This window comes from Anomaloglossus baeobatrachus, chromosome 7, assembly GCF_048569485.1.
Source record: "Anomaloglossus baeobatrachus isolate aAnoBae1 chromosome 7, aAnoBae1.hap1, whole genome shotgun sequence".
NCBI lineage: Eukaryota > Metazoa > Chordata > Amphibia > Anura > Aromobatidae > Anomaloglossus > Anomaloglossus baeobatrachus.
The window spans coordinates 6,975,539-6,996,328 of record NC_134359.1 but is presented as its reverse complement, the minus strand read 5'-3'; the positions used below and the strand labels follow the sequence as shown (position 1 = coordinate 6,996,328).

Below are 20,790 nucleotides of genomic sequence, written 5' to 3'. Positions count from 1 at the left end.
ATCTCATCCTCTCCTGTGCATCTCATCCTCTCCTGTGCATCTCATCCTCTCCTGTGCATCTCATCTTCTCCTGTGCATCTCATCCTCTCCTGTGCATCTCATCCTCTCCTGTGCATCTCATCCTCTCCTGTGCATCTCATCCTCCCCTGTGTATCTCATCCTCTCCTGTGCATCTCATCCTCTCCTGTGCATCTCATCCTCTCCTGTGTATCTCATCCTCTCCTGTGCATCTCATCCTCTCCTGTGCATCTCATCCTCTCCTGTGCATCTCATCCTCCCCTGTGTATCTCATCCTCTCCTGTTTGCTGAACTACTGTATCTCAGCCTGTGGTACTGATGATGGATGCTGTATCATCTCTTCCTGCTGTAAAGTTTGGATTGCGGTGACTCCTCCCCTGTGACTGTTGGATTGCGGTGACTCCTCCCCTGTGACTGTTGGATTGCGGTGACTCCTCCCCTGTGACTTGGATTGCGGTGACTCCTCCCCTGGGACTGTTGGATTGCGGTGACTCCTCCCCTGTGACTGTTTGGATTCCCTCTGCGGGCGTCAGCTGCCGGTATTTCCAGTCATGGCGGCCACGTTAGTAGTCACACAGCTTTCCTAGTAGCCATGAACAGGGGAGTGCTGCAGACCACCTCGTGGTCTCCGGCTTCTCAGCCTCTGCTGCCTTGTTACAATGTGTCAGTGGGGTCCCCCATCTCCCCCACCCCCCCCCCGTTTGCCACTTGCGCCCCCGTCGGCTGTGGTCAGTGCAGGATTTGTCCTTGATAACCAGACACGTCAGCCCCTCTCTGCGGTCATCGGGTCAGAGCGCAGCTGGTGAAGGGTTAATCATTAATTTGCGGTGACCTCGTTTGTGTCCGGGCAGACACAGAGCGGAGGGCAGCAGCGGCCGGGGCCCCCTGTATCCACCCGCTGCTCCGGTGTCCCACAATGCATCATTTCCCTTTCCCTGGAGAATAGACCATAGGGCGCGCAGTGGTTGTCCGGAGCCCCAGGCTGCGCCCGCGGCGGTCACTGCTCGGGGCGTCCGCTCCTCGTTTGCGGTGGATGTTTCTCACCTCCCACGTTTATTCTTTGCAGATGCTTTTTCTGTCTCGGGGGGAGAAAATGGTGGAAAATCCGACTCGGTGGCCAATTTACAGCCGCAATCCTCGCTGAACTCCATCCAGAGCTCGCCGGGGCCCAAACGCTCCACCAACACGCTGAAGAAGTGGCTGACCAGTCCGGTGCGGCGGCTGAACAGCGGCAAAGCCGAGAGCAGCGTCAAGAAGCAGAAGAAGCGAGCCGGCAACCTGGGCTCCCCCCGAGCCAACGACGACACCACGCCGCAGGGCGACAGCGCCGACGAGGTGCGACACTCCCCCGCCAGCAGCAGAGGGCGCCATCCAGTGTATTATCACCCGCCAGCAGCAGAGGGCGCCATCCAATGTATTATCACCCGCCACCAGCAGAGGGCACCATCCAGTGTATTATCACCCGCCAGCAGCAGAGGGCGCCATCCAATGTATTATCACCCGCCAGCAGCAGAGGGCGCCATCCAGTGTATTATCACCCGCCAGCAGCAGAGGGTGCCATCCAATGTATTATCACCCGCCAGCAGCAGAGGGCGCCATCCAATGTATTATCACCCGCCAGCAGCAGAGGGCGCCATCCAATGTATTATCACCCGCCAGCAGCAGAGGGCGCCATCCAGTGTATTATTACCCGCCACCAGCAGAGGGCACCATCCAGTGTATTATCACCCGCCAGCAGCAGAGGGCGCCATCCAATGTATTATCACCCGCCAGCAGCAGAGGGCACCATCCAGTGTATTATCACCCGCCAGCAGCAGAGGGTGCCATCCAATGTATTATCACCCGCCAGCAGCAGAGGGCGCCATCCAATGTATTATCACCCGCCAGCAGCAGAGGGCGCCATCCAATGTATTATCACCCGCCAGCAGCAGAGGGCGCCATCCAGTGTATTATTACCCGCCACCAGCAGAGGGCACCATCCAGTGTATTATCACCCGCCAGCAGCAGAGGGCGCCATCCAATGTATTATTACCCGCCAGCAGCAGAGGGCGCCATCCAGTGTATTATCACCCACCACCAGCAGAGGGCGCCATCCAATGTATTATCACCCGCCAGCAGCAGAGGGCGCCATCCATTATATTATCACCCGCCACCAGCAGAGGGCGCCATCCAATGTATTATCACCCGCCACCAGCAGAGGGCGCCATCCATTATATTATCACCCGCCAGCAGCAGAGGGCGCCATCCATTATATTATCACCCGCCACCAGCAGAGGGCGCCATCCAATGTATTATCACCCGCCACCAGCAGAGGGCACAGTCCATTATATTATCACCCGCCACCAGCAGAGGGCACCATCCAATGTATTATCACCCGCCACCAGCAGAGGGCGCCATCCAATGTATTATCACCCGCCATCAGCAGAGGGCGCCATCCAATGTATTATCACCCGCCACCAGCAGAGGGCACCATCTATTATATTATCACCCACCACCAGCAGAGGGCGCCATCCATTATATTATCACCCGCCACCAGCAGAGGGCACCATCCATTATATTATCACCCGCCAGCAGCAGAGGGCGCCATCCATTATATTATCACCCGCCACCAGCAGAGGGCGCCATCCAATGTATTATCACCCGCCACCAGCAGAGGGCACAGTCCATTATATTATCACCCGCCACCAGCAGAGGGCACCATCCAGTGTATTATCACCCGCCACCAGCAGAGGGCGCCATCCAATGTATTATCACCCGCCACCAGCAGAGGGCGCCATCCAATGTATTATCACCCGCCACCAGCAGAGGCCACCATCCATTATATTATCACCCGCCACCAGCAGAGGGCACCATCCATTATATTATCACCCGCCACCAGCAGAGGGCACCATCCAATGTATTATCACCCACCACCAGCAGAGGGCGCCATCCAATGTATTATCACCCACCACCAGCAGAGGGCACCATCCATTATATTATCACCCACCACCAGCAGAGGGCACCATCCAGTGTATTATCACCCGCCACCAGCAGAGGCCACCATCCATTATATTATCACCCGCCACCAGCAGAGGGCACCATCCATTATATTATCACCCGCCACCAGCAGAGGGCGCCATCCAATGTATTATCACCCGCCACCAGCAGAGGGCGCCATCCAATGTATTATCACCCGCCACCAGCAGAGGGCACCATCCATTATATTATCACCCACCACCAGCAGAGGGCGCCATCCAATGTATTATCACCCGCCACCAGCAGAGGGCGCCATCCAATGTATTATCACCCGCCAGCAGCAGAGGCCACCATCCATTATATTATCACCCGCCACCAGCAGAGGGCACCATCCAATGTATTATCACCCACCACCAGCAGAGGGCGCCATCCAATGTATTATCACCCACCACCAGCAGAGGGCACCATCCATTATATTATCACCCACCACCAGCAGAGGGCACCATCCAGTGTATTATCACCCGCCACCAGCAGAGGCCACCATCCATTATATTATCACCCGCCACCAGCAGAGGGCACCATCCAATGTATTATCACCCGCCACCAGCAGAGGGCGCCATCCAATGTATTATCACCCGCCACCAGCAGAGGGCACCATCCATTATATTATCACCCACCACCAGCAGAGGGCGCCATCCAATGTATTATCACCCGCCACCAGCAGAGGGCGCCATCCAATGTATTATCACCCGCCAGCAGCAGAGGCCACCATCCATTATATTATCACCCGCCACCAGCAGAGGGCACCATCCATTATATTATCACCCACCACCAGCAGAGGGCACCATCCAGTGTATTATCACCCGCCACCAGCAGAGGCCACCATCCATTATATTATCACCCGCCACCAGCAGAGGGCACCATCCATTATATTATCACCCGCCACCAGCAGAGGGCACCATCCAGTGTATTATCACCCGCCACCAGCAGAGGGCGCCATCCATTATATTATCACCCGCCACCAGCAGAGGGCGCCATCCATTATATTATCACCCGCCACCAGCAGAGGGCACCATCTATTATATTATCACCCGCCACCAGCAGAGGGCACCATCCATTATATTATCACCCGCCACCAGCAGAGGGCGCCATCCATTATATTATCACCCGCCACCAGCAGAGGGCACCATCCATTATATTATCACCCGCCACCAGCAGAGGGCGCCATCCATTATATTATCACCCGCCACCAGCAGAGGGCGCCATCCAATGTATTATCACCCGCCACCAGCAGAGGGCGCCATCCAGTGTATTATCACCCGCCAGCAGCAGAGGGCACCATCCATTATATTATCACCCGCCACCAGCAGAGGGCACCATCCAATGTATTATCACCCGCCACCAGCAGAGGGCACCATCCAATGTATTATCACCCGCCACCAGCAGAGGGCACCATCCAATGTATTATCACCCGCCACCAGCAGAGGGCGCCATCCATTATATTATCACCCGCCACCAGCAGAGGGCACCATCCATTATATTATCACCCGCCACCAGCAGAGGGCACCATCCATTATATTATCACCCGCCACCAGCAGAGGGCGCCATCCATTATATTATCACCCGCCACCAGCAGAGGGCGCCATCCATTATATTATCACCCGCCACCAGCAGAGGGCACCATCCAATGTATTATCACCCGCCAGCAGCAGAGGGTGCCATCCATTATATTATCACCCGCCACCAGCAGAGGGCACCATCCATTATATTATCACCCGCCACCAGCAGAGGGCACCATCCATTATATTATCACCCGCCAGCAGCAGAGGGCGCCATCCATTATATTATCACCCGCCAGCAGCAGAGGGCGCCATCCATTATATTATCACCCACCAGCAGCAGAGGGCGCCATCCATTGTATTATCACCCGCCAGCAGCAGAGGGCGCCATCCATTATATTATCACCCACCAGCAGCAGAGGGCGCCATCCATTATATTATCACCCACCAGCAGCAGAGGGCGCCATCCATTGTATTATCACCCGCCACCAGCAGAGGGCACCATCCAATGTATTATCACCCGCCACCAGCAGAGGGCGCCATCCAATGTATTATCACCCGCCACCAGCAGAGGGCGCCATCCAATGTATTATCACCCGCCAGCAGCAGAGGGCGCCATCCAATGTATTATCACCCACCACCAGCAGAGGGCGCCATCCAATGTATTATCACCCGCCACCAGCAGAGGGCGCCATCCATTATATTATCACCCGCCAGCAGCAGAGGGCGCCATCCATTATATTATCACCCACCAGCAGCAGAGGGCGCCATCCATTGTATTATCACCCGCCACCAGCAGAGGGCACCATCCAATGTATTATCACCCGCCACCAGCAGAGGGCGCCATCCAGTGTATTATCACCCACCACCAGCAGAGGGCGCCATCCAGTGTATTATCACCCGCCACCAGCAGAGGGCACCATCCATTATATTATCACCCGCCACCAGCAGAGGCCACCATCCATTATATTATCACCCGCCACTAGCAGAGGGCACCATCCATTATATTATCACCCACCAGCAGCAGAGGGCGCCATCCATTGTATTATCACCCGCCACTAGCAGAGGGCACCATCCAATGTATTATCACCCGCCACCAGCAGAGGGCGCCATCCAGTGTATTATCACCCGCCACCAGCAGAGGGCGCCATCCATTATATTATCACCCGCCACCAGCAGAGGCCATCATCCATTATATTATCACCCACCACCAGCAGAGGGCACCATCCAATGTATTATCACCCACCACCAGCAGAGGGCGCCATCCAGTGTATTATCACCCGCCACCAGCAGAGGGCGCCATCCATTATATTATCACCCGCCACCAGCAGAGGCCATCATCCATTATATTATCACCCGCCACCAGCAGAGGGCGCCATCCAGTGTATTTTCACCCACCACCAGCAGAGGGCGCCATCCATTATATTATCACCCGCCACCAGCAGAGGCCATCATCCATTATATTATCACCCACCACCAGCAGAGGGCACCATCCAATGTATTATCACCCGCCACCAGCAGAGGGCGCCATCCATTATATTATCACCCGCCACCAGCAGAGGGCGCCATCCATTATATTATCACCCGCCACCAGCAGAGGGCACCATCCATTATATTATCACCCGCCACCAGCAGAGGGCACCATCCATTATATTATCACCCGCCACCAGCAGAGGGCGCCATCAATTATATTATCACCCGCCACCAGCAGAGGGCACCATCCATTATATTATCACCAGCAGAGGGCGCCATCCATTATATTATCACCCGCCACCAGCAGAGGGCGCCATCCAATGTATTATCACCCGCCACCAGCAGAGGGCACCATCCATTATATTATCACCCGCCACCAGCAGAGGGCGCCATCCAGTGTATTATCACCCGCCACCAGCAGAGGGCGCCATCCAATGTATTATCACCCACCACCAGCAGAGGGCACCATCCATTATATTATCACCCACCACCAGCAGAGGGCGCCATCCAATGTATTATCACCCACCACCAGCAGAGGGCGCCATCCAATGTATTATCACCCGCCACCAGCAGAGGGCGCCATCCAGTGTATTATCACCCGCCACCAGCAGAGGGCGCCATCCAATGTATTATCACCCACCACCAGCAGAGGCCACCATCCATTGTATTATCACCCGCCACCAGCAGAGGGCACCATCCATTATATTATCACCCGCCAGCAGCAGAGGGCGCCATCCAGTGTATTATCACCCGCCACCAGCAGAGGGCACCATCCAATGTATTATCACCCGCCAGCAGCAGAGGGCGCCATCCAGTGTATTATCACCCGCCACCAGCAGAGGGCGCCATCCAGTGTATTATCACCCGCCACCAGCAGAGGGCACCATCCATTATATTATCACCCGCCACCAGCAGAGGGCACCATCCATTATATTATCACCCGCCACCAGCAGAGGGCGCCATCCAGTGTATTATCACCCGCCACCAGCAGAGGGCGCCATCCATTATATTATCACCCGCCACCAGCAGAGGGCGCCATCCATTATATTATCACCCGCCACCAGCAGAGGGCACCATCCATTATATTATCACCCGCCACCAGCAGAGGGCGCCATCCAATGTATTATCACCCACCACCAGCAGAGGGCGCCATCCAATGTATTATCACCCACCACCAGCAGAGGGCGCCATCCAATGTATTATCACCCACCACCAGCAGAGGGCGCCATCCAATGTATTATCACCCGCCACCAGCAGAGGGCGCCATCCAGTGTATTATCACCCACCACCAGCAGAGGGCGCCATCCAATGTATTATCACCCACCACCAGCAGAGGGCGCCATCCAGTGTATTATCACCCGCCACCAGCAGAGGGCGCCATCCATTATATTATCACCCGCCACCAGCAGAGGGCGCCATCCATTATATTATCACCCGCCACCAGCAGAGGGCACCATCCATTATATTATCACCCGCCACCAGCAGAGGGCGCCATCCAATGTATTATCACCCACCACCAGCAGAGGGCGCCATCCAATGTATTATCACCCACCACCAGCAGAGGGCGCCATCCAATGTATTATCACCCGCCACCAGCAGAGGGCGCCATCCATTATATTATTACCCACCACCAGCAGAGGGCGCCATCCAGTGTATTATCACCCGCCACCAGCAGAGGGCGCCATCCAGTGTATTATCACCCGCCACCAGCAGAGGGCGCCATCCATTATATTATCACCCGCCACCAGCAGAGGGCACCATCTATTATATTATCACCCACCACCAGCAGAGGGCGCCATCCAATGTATTATCACCCGCCAGCAGCAGAGGGCGCCATCCATTATATTATCACCCGCCACCAGCAGAGGGCACCATCCATTATATTATCACCCGCCACCAGCAGAGGGCACCATCTATTATATTATCACCCGCCACCAGCAGAGGCCACCATCCATTATATTATCAGCCGCCACCAGCAGAGGGCACCATCTATTATATTATCACCCGCCACCAGCAGAGGGCGCCATCCAGTGTATTATCACCCGCCACCAGCAGAGGGCACCATCCAGTGTATTATCACCCGCCACCAGCAGAGGGCACCATCCAATGTATTATCACCCGCCACCAGCAGAGGGCGCCATCCAATGTATTATCACCCGCCACCAGCAGAGGGCGCCATCCATTATATTATCACCCGCCACCAGCAGAGGGCGCCATCCAATGTATTATCACCCGCCACCAGCAGAGGGCGCCATCCAATGTATTATCACCCGCCACCAGCAGAGGGCGCCATCCATTATATTATCACCCGCCACTAGCAGAGGGCGCCATCCAATGTATTATCACCCGCCACCAGCAGAGGGCGCCATCCATTATATTATCACCCGCCACCAGCAGAGGGCACCATCCATTATATTATCACCCGCCAGCAGCAGAGGGCACCATCCATTATATTATCACCCGCCACCAGCAGAGGGCGCCATCCAATGTATTATCACCCGCCACCAGCAGAGGGCGCCATCCATTATATTATCACCCGCCAGCAGCAGAGGGCGCCATCCATTATATTATCACCCGCCACCAGCAGAGGGCGCCATCCAATGTATTATCACCCGCCACCAGCAGAGGGCACAGTCCATTATATTATCACCCGCCACCAGCAGAGGGCACCATCCAATGTATTATCACCCGCCACCAGCAGAGGGCGCCATCCAATGTATTATCACCCGCCATCAGCAGAGGGCGCCATCCAATGTATTATCACCCGCCACCAGCAGAGGGCACCATCTATTATATTATCACCCACCACCAGCAGAGGGCGCCATCCATTATATTATCACCCGCCACCAGCAGAGGGCACCATCCATTATATTATCACCCGCCAGCAGCAGAGGGCGCCATCCATTATATTATCACCCGCCACCAGCAGAGGGCGCCATCCAATGTATTATCACCCGCCACCAGCAGAGGGCACAGTCCATTATATTATCACCCGCCACCAGCAGAGGGCACCATCCAGTGTATTATCACCCGCCACCAGCAGAGGGCGCCATCCAATGTATTATCACCCGCCACCAGCAGAGGGCGCCATCCAATGTATTATCACCCGCCACCAGCAGAGGCCACCATCCATTATATTATCACCCGCCACCAGCAGAGGGCACCATCCATTATATTATCACCCGCCACCAGCAGAGGGCACCATCCAATGTATTATCACCCACCACCAGCAGAGGGCGCCATCCAATGTATTATCACCCACCACCAGCAGAGGGCACCATCCATTATATTATCACCCACCACCAGCAGAGGGCACCATCCAGTGTATTATCACCCGCCACCAGCAGAGGCCACCATCCATTATATTATCACCCGCCACCAGCAGAGGGCACCATCCATTATATTATCACCCGCCACCAGCAGAGGGCGCCATCCAATGTATTATCACCCGCCACCAGCAGAGGGCGCCATCCAATGTATTATCACCCGCCACCAGCAGAGGGCACCATCCATTATATTATCACCCACCACCAGCAGAGGGCGCCATCCAATGTATTATCACCCGCCACCAGCAGAGGGCGCCATCCAATGTATTATCACCCGCCAGCAGCAGAGGCCACCATCCATTATATTATCACCCGCCACCAGCAGAGGGCACCATCCAATGTATTATCACCCACCACCAGCAGAGGGCGCCATCCAATGTATTATCACCCACCACCAGCAGAGGGCACCATCCATTATATTATCACCCACCACCAGCAGAGGGCACCATCCAGTGTATTATCACCCGCCACCAGCAGAGGCCACCATCCATTATATTATCACCCGCCACCAGCAGAGGGCACCATCCAATGTATTATCACCCGCCACCAGCAGAGGGCGCCATCCAATGTATTATCACCCGCCACCAGCAGAGGGCACCATCCATTATATTATCACCCACCACCAGCAGAGGGCGCCATCCAATGTATTATCACCCGCCACCAGCAGAGGGCGCCATCCAATGTATTATCACCCGCCAGCAGCAGAGGCCACCATCCATTATATTATCACCCGCCACCAGCAGAGGGCACCATCCATTATATTATCACCCACCACCAGCAGAGGGCACCATCCAGTGTATTATCACCCGCCACCAGCAGAGGCCACCATCCATTATATTATCACCCGCCACCAGCAGAGGGCACCATCCATTATATTATCACCCGCCACCAGCAGAGGGCACCATCCAGTGTATTATCACCCGCCACCAGCAGAGGGCGCCATCCATTATATTATCACCCGCCACCAGCAGAGGGCGCCATCCATTATATTATCACCCGCCACCAGCAGAGGGCACCATCTATTATATTATCACCCGCCACCAGCAGAGGGCACCATCCATTATATTATCACCCGCCACCAGCAGAGGGCGCCATCCATTATATTATCACCCGCCACCAGCAGAGGGCACCATCCATTATATTATCACCCGCCACCAGCAGAGGGCGCCATCCATTATATTATCACCCGCCACCAGCAGAGGGCGCCATCCAATGTATTATCACCCGCCACCAGCAGAGGGCGCCATCCAGTGTATTATCACCCGCCAGCAGCAGAGGGCACCATCCATTATATTATCACCCGCCACCAGCAGAGGGCACCATCCAATGTATTATCACCCGCCACCAGCAGAGGGCGCCATCCATTATATTATCACCCACCACCAGCAGAGGGCACCATCCAATGTATTATCACCAGAAGAGGGCGCCATCCATTATATTATCACCCGCCACCAGCAGAGGGCGCCATCCATTATATTATCACCCGCCACCAGCAGAGGGCACCATCCATTATATTATCACCCGCCACCAGCAGAGGGCACCATCCATTATATTATCACCCGCCACCAGCAGAGGGCGCCATCAATTATATTATCACCCGCCACCAGCAGAGGGCACCATCCATTATATTATCACCAGCAGAGGGCGCCATCCATTATATTATCACCCGCCACCAGCAGAGGGCGCCATCCAATGTATTATCACCCGCCACCAGCAGAGGGCACCATCCATTATATTATCACCCGCCACCAGCAGAGGGCGCCATCCAGTGTATTATCACCCGCCACCAGCAGAGGGCGCCATCCAATGTATTATCACCCACCACCAGCAGAGGGCACCATCCATTATATTATCACCCACCACCAGCAGAGGGCGCCATCCAATGTATTATCACCCACCACCAGCAGAGGGCGCCATCCAATGTATTATCACCCGCCACCAGCAGAGGGCGCCATCCAGTGTATTATCACCCGCCACCAGCAGAGGGCGCCATCCAATGTATTATCACCCACCACCAGCAGAGGCCACCATCCATTGTATTATCACCCGCCACCAGCAGAGGGCACCATCCATTATATTATCACCCGCCAGCAGCAGAGGGCGCCATCCAGTGTATTATCACCCGCCACCAGCAGAGGGCACCATCCAATGTATTATCACCCGCCAGCAGCAGAGGGCGCCATCCAGTGTATTATCACCCGCCACCAGCAGAGGGCGCCATCCAGTGTATTATCACCCGCCACCAGCAGAGGGCACCATCCATTATATTATCACCCGCCACCAGCAGAGGGCACCATCCATTAAATTATCACCCGCCACCAGCAGAGGGCGCCATCCAGTGTATTATCACCCGCCACCAGCAGAGGGCGCCATCCATTATATTATCACCCGCCACCAGCAGAGGGCGCCATCCATTATATTATCACCCGCCACCAGCAGAGGGCACCATCCATTATATTATCACCCGCCACCAGCAGAGGGCGCCATCCAATGTATTATCACCCACCACCAGCAGAGGGCGCCATCCAATGTATTATCACCCACCACCAGCAGAGGGCGCCATCCAATGTATTATCACCCACCACCAGCAGAGGGCGCCATCCAATGTATTATCACCCGCCACCAGCAGAGGGCGCCATCCAGTGTATTATCACCCACCACCAGCAGAGGGCGCCATCCAATGTATTATCACCCACCACCAGCAGAGGGCGCCATCCAGTGTATTATCACCCGCCACCAGCAGAGGGCGCCATCCATTATATTATCACCCGCCACCAGCAGAGGGCGCCATCCATTATATTATCACCCGCCACCAGCAGAGGGCACCATCCATTATATTATCACCCGCCACCAGCAGAGGGCGCCATCCAATGTATTATCACCCACCACCAGCAGAGGGCGCCATCCAATGTATTATCACCCACCACCAGCAGAGGGCGCCATCCAATGTATTATCACCCGCCACCAGCAGAGGGCGCCATCCATTATATTATTACCCACCACCAGCAGAGGGCGCCATCCAGTGTATTATCACCCGCCACCAGCAGAGGGCGCCATCCAGTGTATTATCACCCGCCACCAGCAGAGGGCGCCATCCATTATATTATCACCCGCCACCAGCAGAGGGCACCATCTATTATATTATCACCCACCACCAGCAGAGGGCGCCATCCAATGTATTATCACCCGCCAGCAGCAGAGGGCGCCATCCATTATATTATCACCCGCCACCAGCAGAGGGCACCATCCATTATATTATCACCCGCCACCAGCAGAGGGCACCATCTATTATATTATCACCCGCCACCAGCAGAGGCCACCATCCATTATATTATCAGCCGCCACCAGCAGAGGGCACCATCTATTATATTATCACCCGCCACCAGCAGAGGGCGCCATCCAGTGTATTATCACCCGCCACCAGCAGAGGGCACCATCCAGTGTATTATCACCCGCCACCAGCAGAGGGCACCATCCAATGTATTATCACCCGCCACCAGCAGAGGGCGCCATCCAATGTATTATCACCCGCCACCAGCAGAGGGCGCCATCCATTATATTATCACCCGCCACCAGCAGAGGGCGCCATCCAATGTATTATCACCCGCCACCAGCAGAGGGCGCCATCCAATGTATTATCACCCGCCACCAGCAGAGGGCGCCATCCATTATATTATCACCCGCCACTAGCAGAGGGCGCCATCCAATGTATTATCACCCGCCACCAGCAGAGGGCGCCATCCATTATATTATCACCCGCCACCAGCAGAGGGCACCATCCATTATATTATCACCCGCCAGCAGCAGAGGGCACCATCCATTATATTATCACCCGCCACCAGCAGAGGGCGCCATCCAATGTATTATCACCCGCCACCAGCAGAGGGCGCCATCCAGTGTATTATCACCCGCCAGCAGCAGAGGGCGCCATCCATTATATTATCACCCGCCACCAGCAGAGGGCACCATCCAATATATTATCACCCGCCACCAGCAGAGGGCACCATCTATTATATTATCACCCGCCACCAGCAGAGGCCACCATCCATTATATTATCAGCCGCCACCAGCAGAGGGCACCATCTATTATATTATCACCCGCCACCAGCAGAGGGCGCCATCCAGTGTATTATCACCCGCCACCAGCAGAGGGCACCATCCAGTGTATTATCACCCGCCACCAGCAGAGGGCACCATCCAATGTATTATCACCCGCCACCAGCAGAGGGCGCCATCCAATGTATTATCACCCACCACCAGCAGAGGGCGCCATCCAATGTATTATCACCCACCACCAGCAGAGGGCGCCATCCAATGTATTATCACCCGCCAGCAGCAGAGGGCGCCATCCATTATATTATCACCCGCCACCAGCAGAGGGCACCATCCATTATATTATCACCCGCCACCAGCAGAGGGCACCATCTATTATATTATCACCCGCCACCAGCAGAGGCCACCATCCATTATATTATCAGCCGCCACCAGCAGAGGGCACCATCTATTATATTATCACCCGCCACCAGCAGAGGGCGCCATCCAGTGTATTATCACCCGCCACCAGCAGAGGGCACCATCCAGTGTATTATCACCCGCCACCAGCAGAGGGCACCATCCAATGTATTATCACCCGCCACCAGCAGAGGGCGCCATCCAATGTATTATCACCCACCACCAGCAGAGGGCGCCATCCAATGTATTATCACCCGCCATCAGCAGAGGGCGCCATCCAGTGTATTATCACCCGCCACCAGCAGAGGGCGCCATCCAATGTATTATCACCCACCACCAGCAGAGGGCACCATCCATTATATTATCACCCGCCACCAGCAGAGGGCGCCATCCAGTGTATTATCACCCACCACCAGCAGAGGGCGCCATCCATTATATTATCACCCGCCACCAGCAGAGGGCGCCATCCAATGTATTATCACCCGCCACCAGCAGAGGGCGCCATCCAATGTATTATCACCCGCCAGCAGCAGAGGGCACCATCCATTATATTATCACCCGCCACCAGCAGAGGGCACCATCCATTGTATTATCACCCGCCACCAGCAGAGGGCGCCATCCAATGTATTATCACCCACCACCAGCAGAGGGCACCATCCATTATATTATCACCCGCCACCAGCAGAGGGCGCCATCCAATGTATTATCACCCACCACCAGCAGAGGGCGCCATCCAATGTATTATCACCCACCACCAGCAGAGGGCGCCATCCAATGTATTATCACCCGCCACCAGCAGAGGGCGCCATCCAATGTATTATCACCCACCACCAGCAGAGGGCGCCATCCATTATATTATCACCCGCCACCAGCAGAGGGCACCATCCATTATATTATCACCCGCCACCAGCAGAGGGCGCCATCCAGTGTATTATCACCCGCCACCAGCAGAGGGCGCCATCCATTATATTATCACCCGCCACCAGCAGAGGGCACCATCCAGTGTATTATCACCCGCCAGCAGCAGAGGGCGCCATCCAATGTATTATCACCCGCCAGCAGCAGAGGGCGCCATCCATTATATTATCACCCGCCACCAGCAGAGGGCGCCATCCATTATATTATCACCCGCCACCAGCAGAGGGCGCCATCCATTATATTATCACCCGCCACCAGCAGAGGGCACCATCCATTATATTATCACCCGCCACCAGCAGAGGGCGCCATCCAATGTATTATCACCCACCACCAGCAGAGGGCGCCATCCATTATATTATCACCCGCCACCAGCAGAGGGCACCATCCATTATATTATCACCCGCCACCAGCAGAGGGCGCCATCCATTATATTATCACCCGCCACCAGCAGAGGGCGCCATCCAATGTATTATCACCCGCCACCAGCAGAGGGCACCATCCATTATATTATCACCCGCCACCAGCAGAGGCCACCATCCATTATATTATCACCCACCAGCAGCAGAGGGCGCCATCCATTGTATTATCACCCACCCATACAACAAGGTAACACTCAGGGAGTTAAAGGGAAACTCCATTCCCAACAATTCCTTCACCATCATCCATCATCCACCATGGCCACTCACCGGATCCTCCAAGATGTCACAACTACACCCTAAAATCAGTGGTTATAGGAGGTTGTCAGAGCCTCACACAGGGTGGACACAGGAGGTTGTCAGAGCCCCACACAGGGTGGACATAGGAGGTTGTCAGAGCCCCACACAGTGTGGACATAGGAGGTTGTCAGAGCCTCACACAGGGTGGACACAGGAGGTTGTCAGAGCCTCACACAGGGTGGACACAGGAGGTTGTCAGAGCCTCACACAGGGTGGACACAGGAGGTTGTCAGAGCCCCACACAGGGTGGACACAGGAGGTTGTCAGAGCCCCACACAGGGTGGACATAGGAGGTTGTCAGAGCCTCACACAGGGTGGACATAGGAGGTTGTCAGAGCCCCACACAGGGTGGACACAGGAGGTTGTCAGAGCCCCACACAGGGTGGACATAGGAGGTTGTCAGAGCCTCACACAGGGTGGACACAGGAGGTTGTCAGAGCCTCACACAGGGTGGACATAGGAGGTTGTCAGAGCCTCACACAGGGTGGACATAGGAGGTTGTCAGAGCCCCACACAGGGTGGACATAGGAGGTTGTCAGAGCCCCACACAGGGTGGACACAGGAGGTTGTCAGAGCCCCACACAGGGTGGACACAGGAGGTTGTCAGAGCCTCACACAGGGTGGACATAGGAGGTTGTCAGAGCCTCACACAGGGTGGACATAGGAGGTTGTCAGAGCCTCACACAGGGTGGACACAGGAGGTTGTCAGAGCCTCACACAGGGTGGACATAGGAGGTTGTCAGAGCCTCACACAGGGTGGACATAGGAGGTTGTCAGAGCCCCACACAGGGTGGACATAGGAGGTTGTCAGAGCCTCACACAGGGTGGACATAGGAGGTTGTCAGAGCCCCACACAGGGTGGACACAGGAGGTTGTCAGAGCCCCACACAGGGTGGACACAGGAGGTTGTCAGAGCCCCACACAGGGTGGACATAGGAGGTTGTCAGAGCCCCACACAGGGTGGACACAGGAGGTTGTCAGAGCCCCACACAGGGTGGACATAGGAGGTTGTCAGAGCCTCACACAGTGTGGACATAGGAGGTTGTCAGAGCCCCACACAGGGTGGACACAGGAGGTTGTCAGAGGCGTGTATATGAGGTCGGAGTAATCCACGCTATATTAGGGTTCTGAGTTGCGCATTCTCGCAGTGACGCTGGAGTCTTCGCAGTACGATCCCGTCCTCCGCTCTACATCAATGTATGTTTCTTTTTTCCAGAAGGGTAAGAGAGGATGGGATGAGGAGGCCGATGACGATTCCCACACTCCGCTCCCTCCACCTATGAAGATCTTCGATAATGAACCAGCGCCTGATGACAAGGTAACAAAATCCCAGGAGGCTCCGGGCTCGTGCTGTACTAGGAGGGGAATGCGACGCCATCTTGTGTGATACCGAAACATGAGGGCCGAATATAACACTGCTGCACTGTGAACCCCCTGCATCACGCCTCTTCTACTCACATCCGTCATGTCTTATCCTCCAGACACCTCCAGAGCTCCACTCACTATTCTGCTGTTACATCATGTCTTATCCTCCAGTCACCTCCAGAGCTGCACTCACTATTCTGCTGTTACATCATGTCTTATCCTCCAGACACCTCCAGAGCTGCACTCACTATTCTGCTGTTACATCATGTCTTATCCTCCGGTCACCTCCAGAGCTGCACTCACTATTTTGCTGTTACATCATGTCTTATCCTCCGGTCACCTCCAGAGCTGCACTCACTATTCTGCTGTTACATCATGTCTTATCCTCCAGTCACCTCCAGAGCTGCAGTCACTATTCTGCTGTTACATCATGTATTATCCTCCAGAGCTGCACTCACTATTCTGCTGTTACATTATGTATTATCCTCCAGTAACCTCCAGAGCAGCAGTCACTCTTCTGCTGTTACATCATATCCTATCCTCCAGAGCTGCAGACACTATTCTGCTGTTACATCATATCTTATGCTCCAGAGCTGCAATCACTATTCTGCTGTTACATCATATCCTATCCTCCAGAGCTGCAGACACTATCTGATTTTATCCATGACCTATCCAGCGCCTGTCTTCGGGTATATATATGCGGCCAGTCTGTGTCCACCGTCTCTTGGTTCACTCTCTGGATAGAAGTCGCTGGATCTCGGGGTTTTACAGGCGGCTTCCAGTTTCCGTTATCCAACCTGAGTGAATCGCCGCACAACCCTGAGCAAGTGTTATATAGTGACAGGCAAACCCAGACCGGACACCGAGTATCTGCACCGATCCACACAAGATAAACCCAGACCGGACACCGAGTATCTGCACCGATCCACACAAGATAAACCCAGACCGGACACCGAGTATCTGCACCGATCCCACACAAGATAAACCCAGACCGGACACCTAGTATCTGCACCGATCCACACAAGATAAACCCAGACCGGACACCGAGTATCTGCACCGATCCACACAAGATAAACCCAGACCGGACACCGAGTATCTGCACCGATCCCACACAAGATAAACCCAGACCGGACACCGAGTATCTGCACCGATCCACACAAGATAAACCCAGACCGGACACCGAGTATCTGCACCGATCCACACAAGATAAACCCAGACCGGACACCGAGTATCTGCACCGATCCACACAAGATAAACCCAGACCGGACACCGAGTATCTGCACCGATCCACACAAGATAAGCCCAGACCGGACACCGAGTATCTGCACCGATCCACACAAGATAAGCCCAGACCGGACACAGAGTATCTGCACCGATCCCACACAAGATAAACCCAGACCGGACACCGAGTATCTGCACCGATCCCACACAAGATAAACCCAGACCGGACACCGAGTATCTGCACCGATCCACACAAGATAAACCCTGACCGGACACCGAGTATCTGCACCGATCCCACACAAGATAAACCCAGACCGGACACCGAGTATCTGCACCGATCCCACACAAGATAAACCCAGACCGGACACCGAGTATCTGCACCGATCCATACAAGATAAACCCAGACCGGACACAGAGTATCTGCACCGATCCACACAAGATAAACCCAGACCGGACACCGAGTATCTGCACCGATCCACACAAGATAAACCCAGACCGGACACCGAGTATCTGCACCGATCCACACAAGATAAACCCAGACCGGACACCGAGTATCTGCACCGATCCACACAAGATAAACCCAGACCGGACACCGAGTATCTGCACCGATCCACACAAGATAAACCCAGACCGGACACCGAGTATCTGCACCGATCCACACAAGATAAACCCAGACCGGACACCGAGTATCTGCACCGATCCACACAAGATAAACCCAGACCGGACACCGAGTATCTGCACCGATCCACACAAGATAAACCCAGACCGGACACCGAGTATCTTCACCGATCCTACACAAGATAAACCCAGACCGGACACCGAGTATCTGCACCGATCCTACACAAGATAAACCCAGACCGGACACCGAGTATCTGCACCGATCCATACAAGATAAACCCAGACCGGACACCGAGTATCTGCACCGATCCACACAAGATAAACCCAGACCGGACACCGAGTATCTGCACCGATCCTACACAAGATAAACCCAGACCGGACACCGAGTATCTGCACCGATCCACACAAGATAAACCCAGACCGGACACCGAGTATCTGCACCGATCCCACACAAGATAAACCCAGACCGGACACCGAGTATCTGCACCGATCCACACAAGATAAACCCAGACCGGACACCGAGTATCTACACCGATCCCACACAAGATAAACCCAGACCGGACACCGAGTATCTGCACCGATCCACACAAGATAAACCCAGACCGGACACCGAGTATCTGCACCGATCCACACAAGATAAACCCAGACCGGACACCGAGTATCTGCACCGATCCACACAAGATAAACCCAGACCGGACACCGAGTATCTGCACCGATCCTACACAAGATAAACCCAGACCGGACACCGAGTATCTGCACCGATCCACACAAGATAAACCCAGACCGGACACCGAGTATCTGCACCGATCCACACAAGATAAACCCAGACCGGACACCGAGTATCTGCACCGATCCACACAAGATAAACCCAGACCGGACACCGAGTATCTGCACCGATCCCACACAAGATAAACCCAGACCGGACACCGAGTATCTGCACCGATCCCACACAAGATAAACCCAGACCGGACACCGAGTATCTGCACCGATCCCACACAAGATAAACCCAGACCGGACACCGAGTATCTGCACCGATCCCACACAAGATAAACCCAGACCGGACACCGAGTATCTGCAACGATCCACACAAGATAAACCCAGACCGGACACCGAGTATCTGCACCGATCCACACAAGATAAACCCAGACCGGACACCGAGTATCTGCACCGATCCCACACAAGATAAACCCAGACCGGACACCGAGTATCTGCACCGATCCCACACAAGATAAACCCAGACCGGACACCGAGTATCTGCACCGATCCACACAAGATAAACCCAGACCGGACACCGAGTATCTGCACCGATCCACACAAGATAAACCCAGACCGGACACCGAGTATCTGCACCGATCCACACAAGATAACCCCAGACCGGACACCGAGTATCTACACCGATCCACACAAGATAAACCCAGACCGGACACCGAGTATCTGCACCGATCCACACACCGAGTTCTCCGGGATCTCCGTGTAACTATTCGGATTCAGGCACCAGATAATTAAAAAAAATATAGAAAAAAAAAAAATGGGGATAAAGCAGGATTGTTACACACAGTCTCCCGCACTGCGGTAACACTGCTTCCGGGGCAGCTGATTACCCTCATAATTATTTACTGTCTCCCCCATTTCAGCAGCTGTGATTGGTTGCAGCCAGACCGCGAACGCATCCTGTGTGACAGCGTCTGACTGCTTGCAATCGCACACGCTGTCCGTGTTTTTATAGTGTTGTAAAAATTAATAAAAAAATTGTCGTAGGGTCCCCCGATATTATGATACCCACCACAGATAAAGCCAATGGCTACAGGCTGCAGCCCCCAGCTATGCACTTATCTTGTCTGTGTATCAAAATAAGAAGGACCGCATGCAGCTTTTATTAAAATGATTTAAATAAGTAATTTAAAAAAAAAAGTGTGGGGTCGTCCCCCTTCCCCCCCCCCCCCCCTCATTTTTTTACCCAGCCATGATAAAGCCAACAGCTAGGGGCTGGTATTCTCAGATTGGGGAGACCCTAGGTTATTGGGCTTCCCCCAGCTTAAAAATATCAGCCTGCAGCTGCTCAGAATTGTCGCATCCATTAGATGCGACAATTCCGGCCCTTTACTCGGCTCATCCCGATTGCCTTGGTGCGGTGGCAATCGGGGTGATATGCAGGATTAATGACAGCTC

General features: G+C 54.6%; 2 protein-coding genes across 9 annotated transcripts in view; one reads left to right on the top strand and one right to left on the bottom strand.

The window, feature by feature from the left end:
- Nucleotides 1-20,790, top strand: part of KALRN (kalirin RhoGEF kinase) — a 346,094-nt gene that overhangs the window by 169,581 nt on the left and 155,723 nt on the right. For all 8 annotated transcript variants that reach the window (XM_075316995.1, XM_075316994.1, XM_075316993.1 and 5 more), the window contains 2 exons: nt 1,085-1,353; nt 16,634-16,735. In XM_075316995.1, coding sequence (XP_075173110.1) covers nt 1,085-1,353; nt 16,634-16,735 — 371 coding nt within the window. The remainder of the gene's footprint in view (nt 1-1,084; nt 1,354-16,633; nt 16,736-20,790) is intronic.
- CCDC14 (coiled-coil domain containing 14) overlaps nt 1-20,790 on the bottom strand; it is a 323,631-nt gene that overhangs the window by 299,699 nt on the left and 3,142 nt on the right. The window lies entirely within an intron of this gene.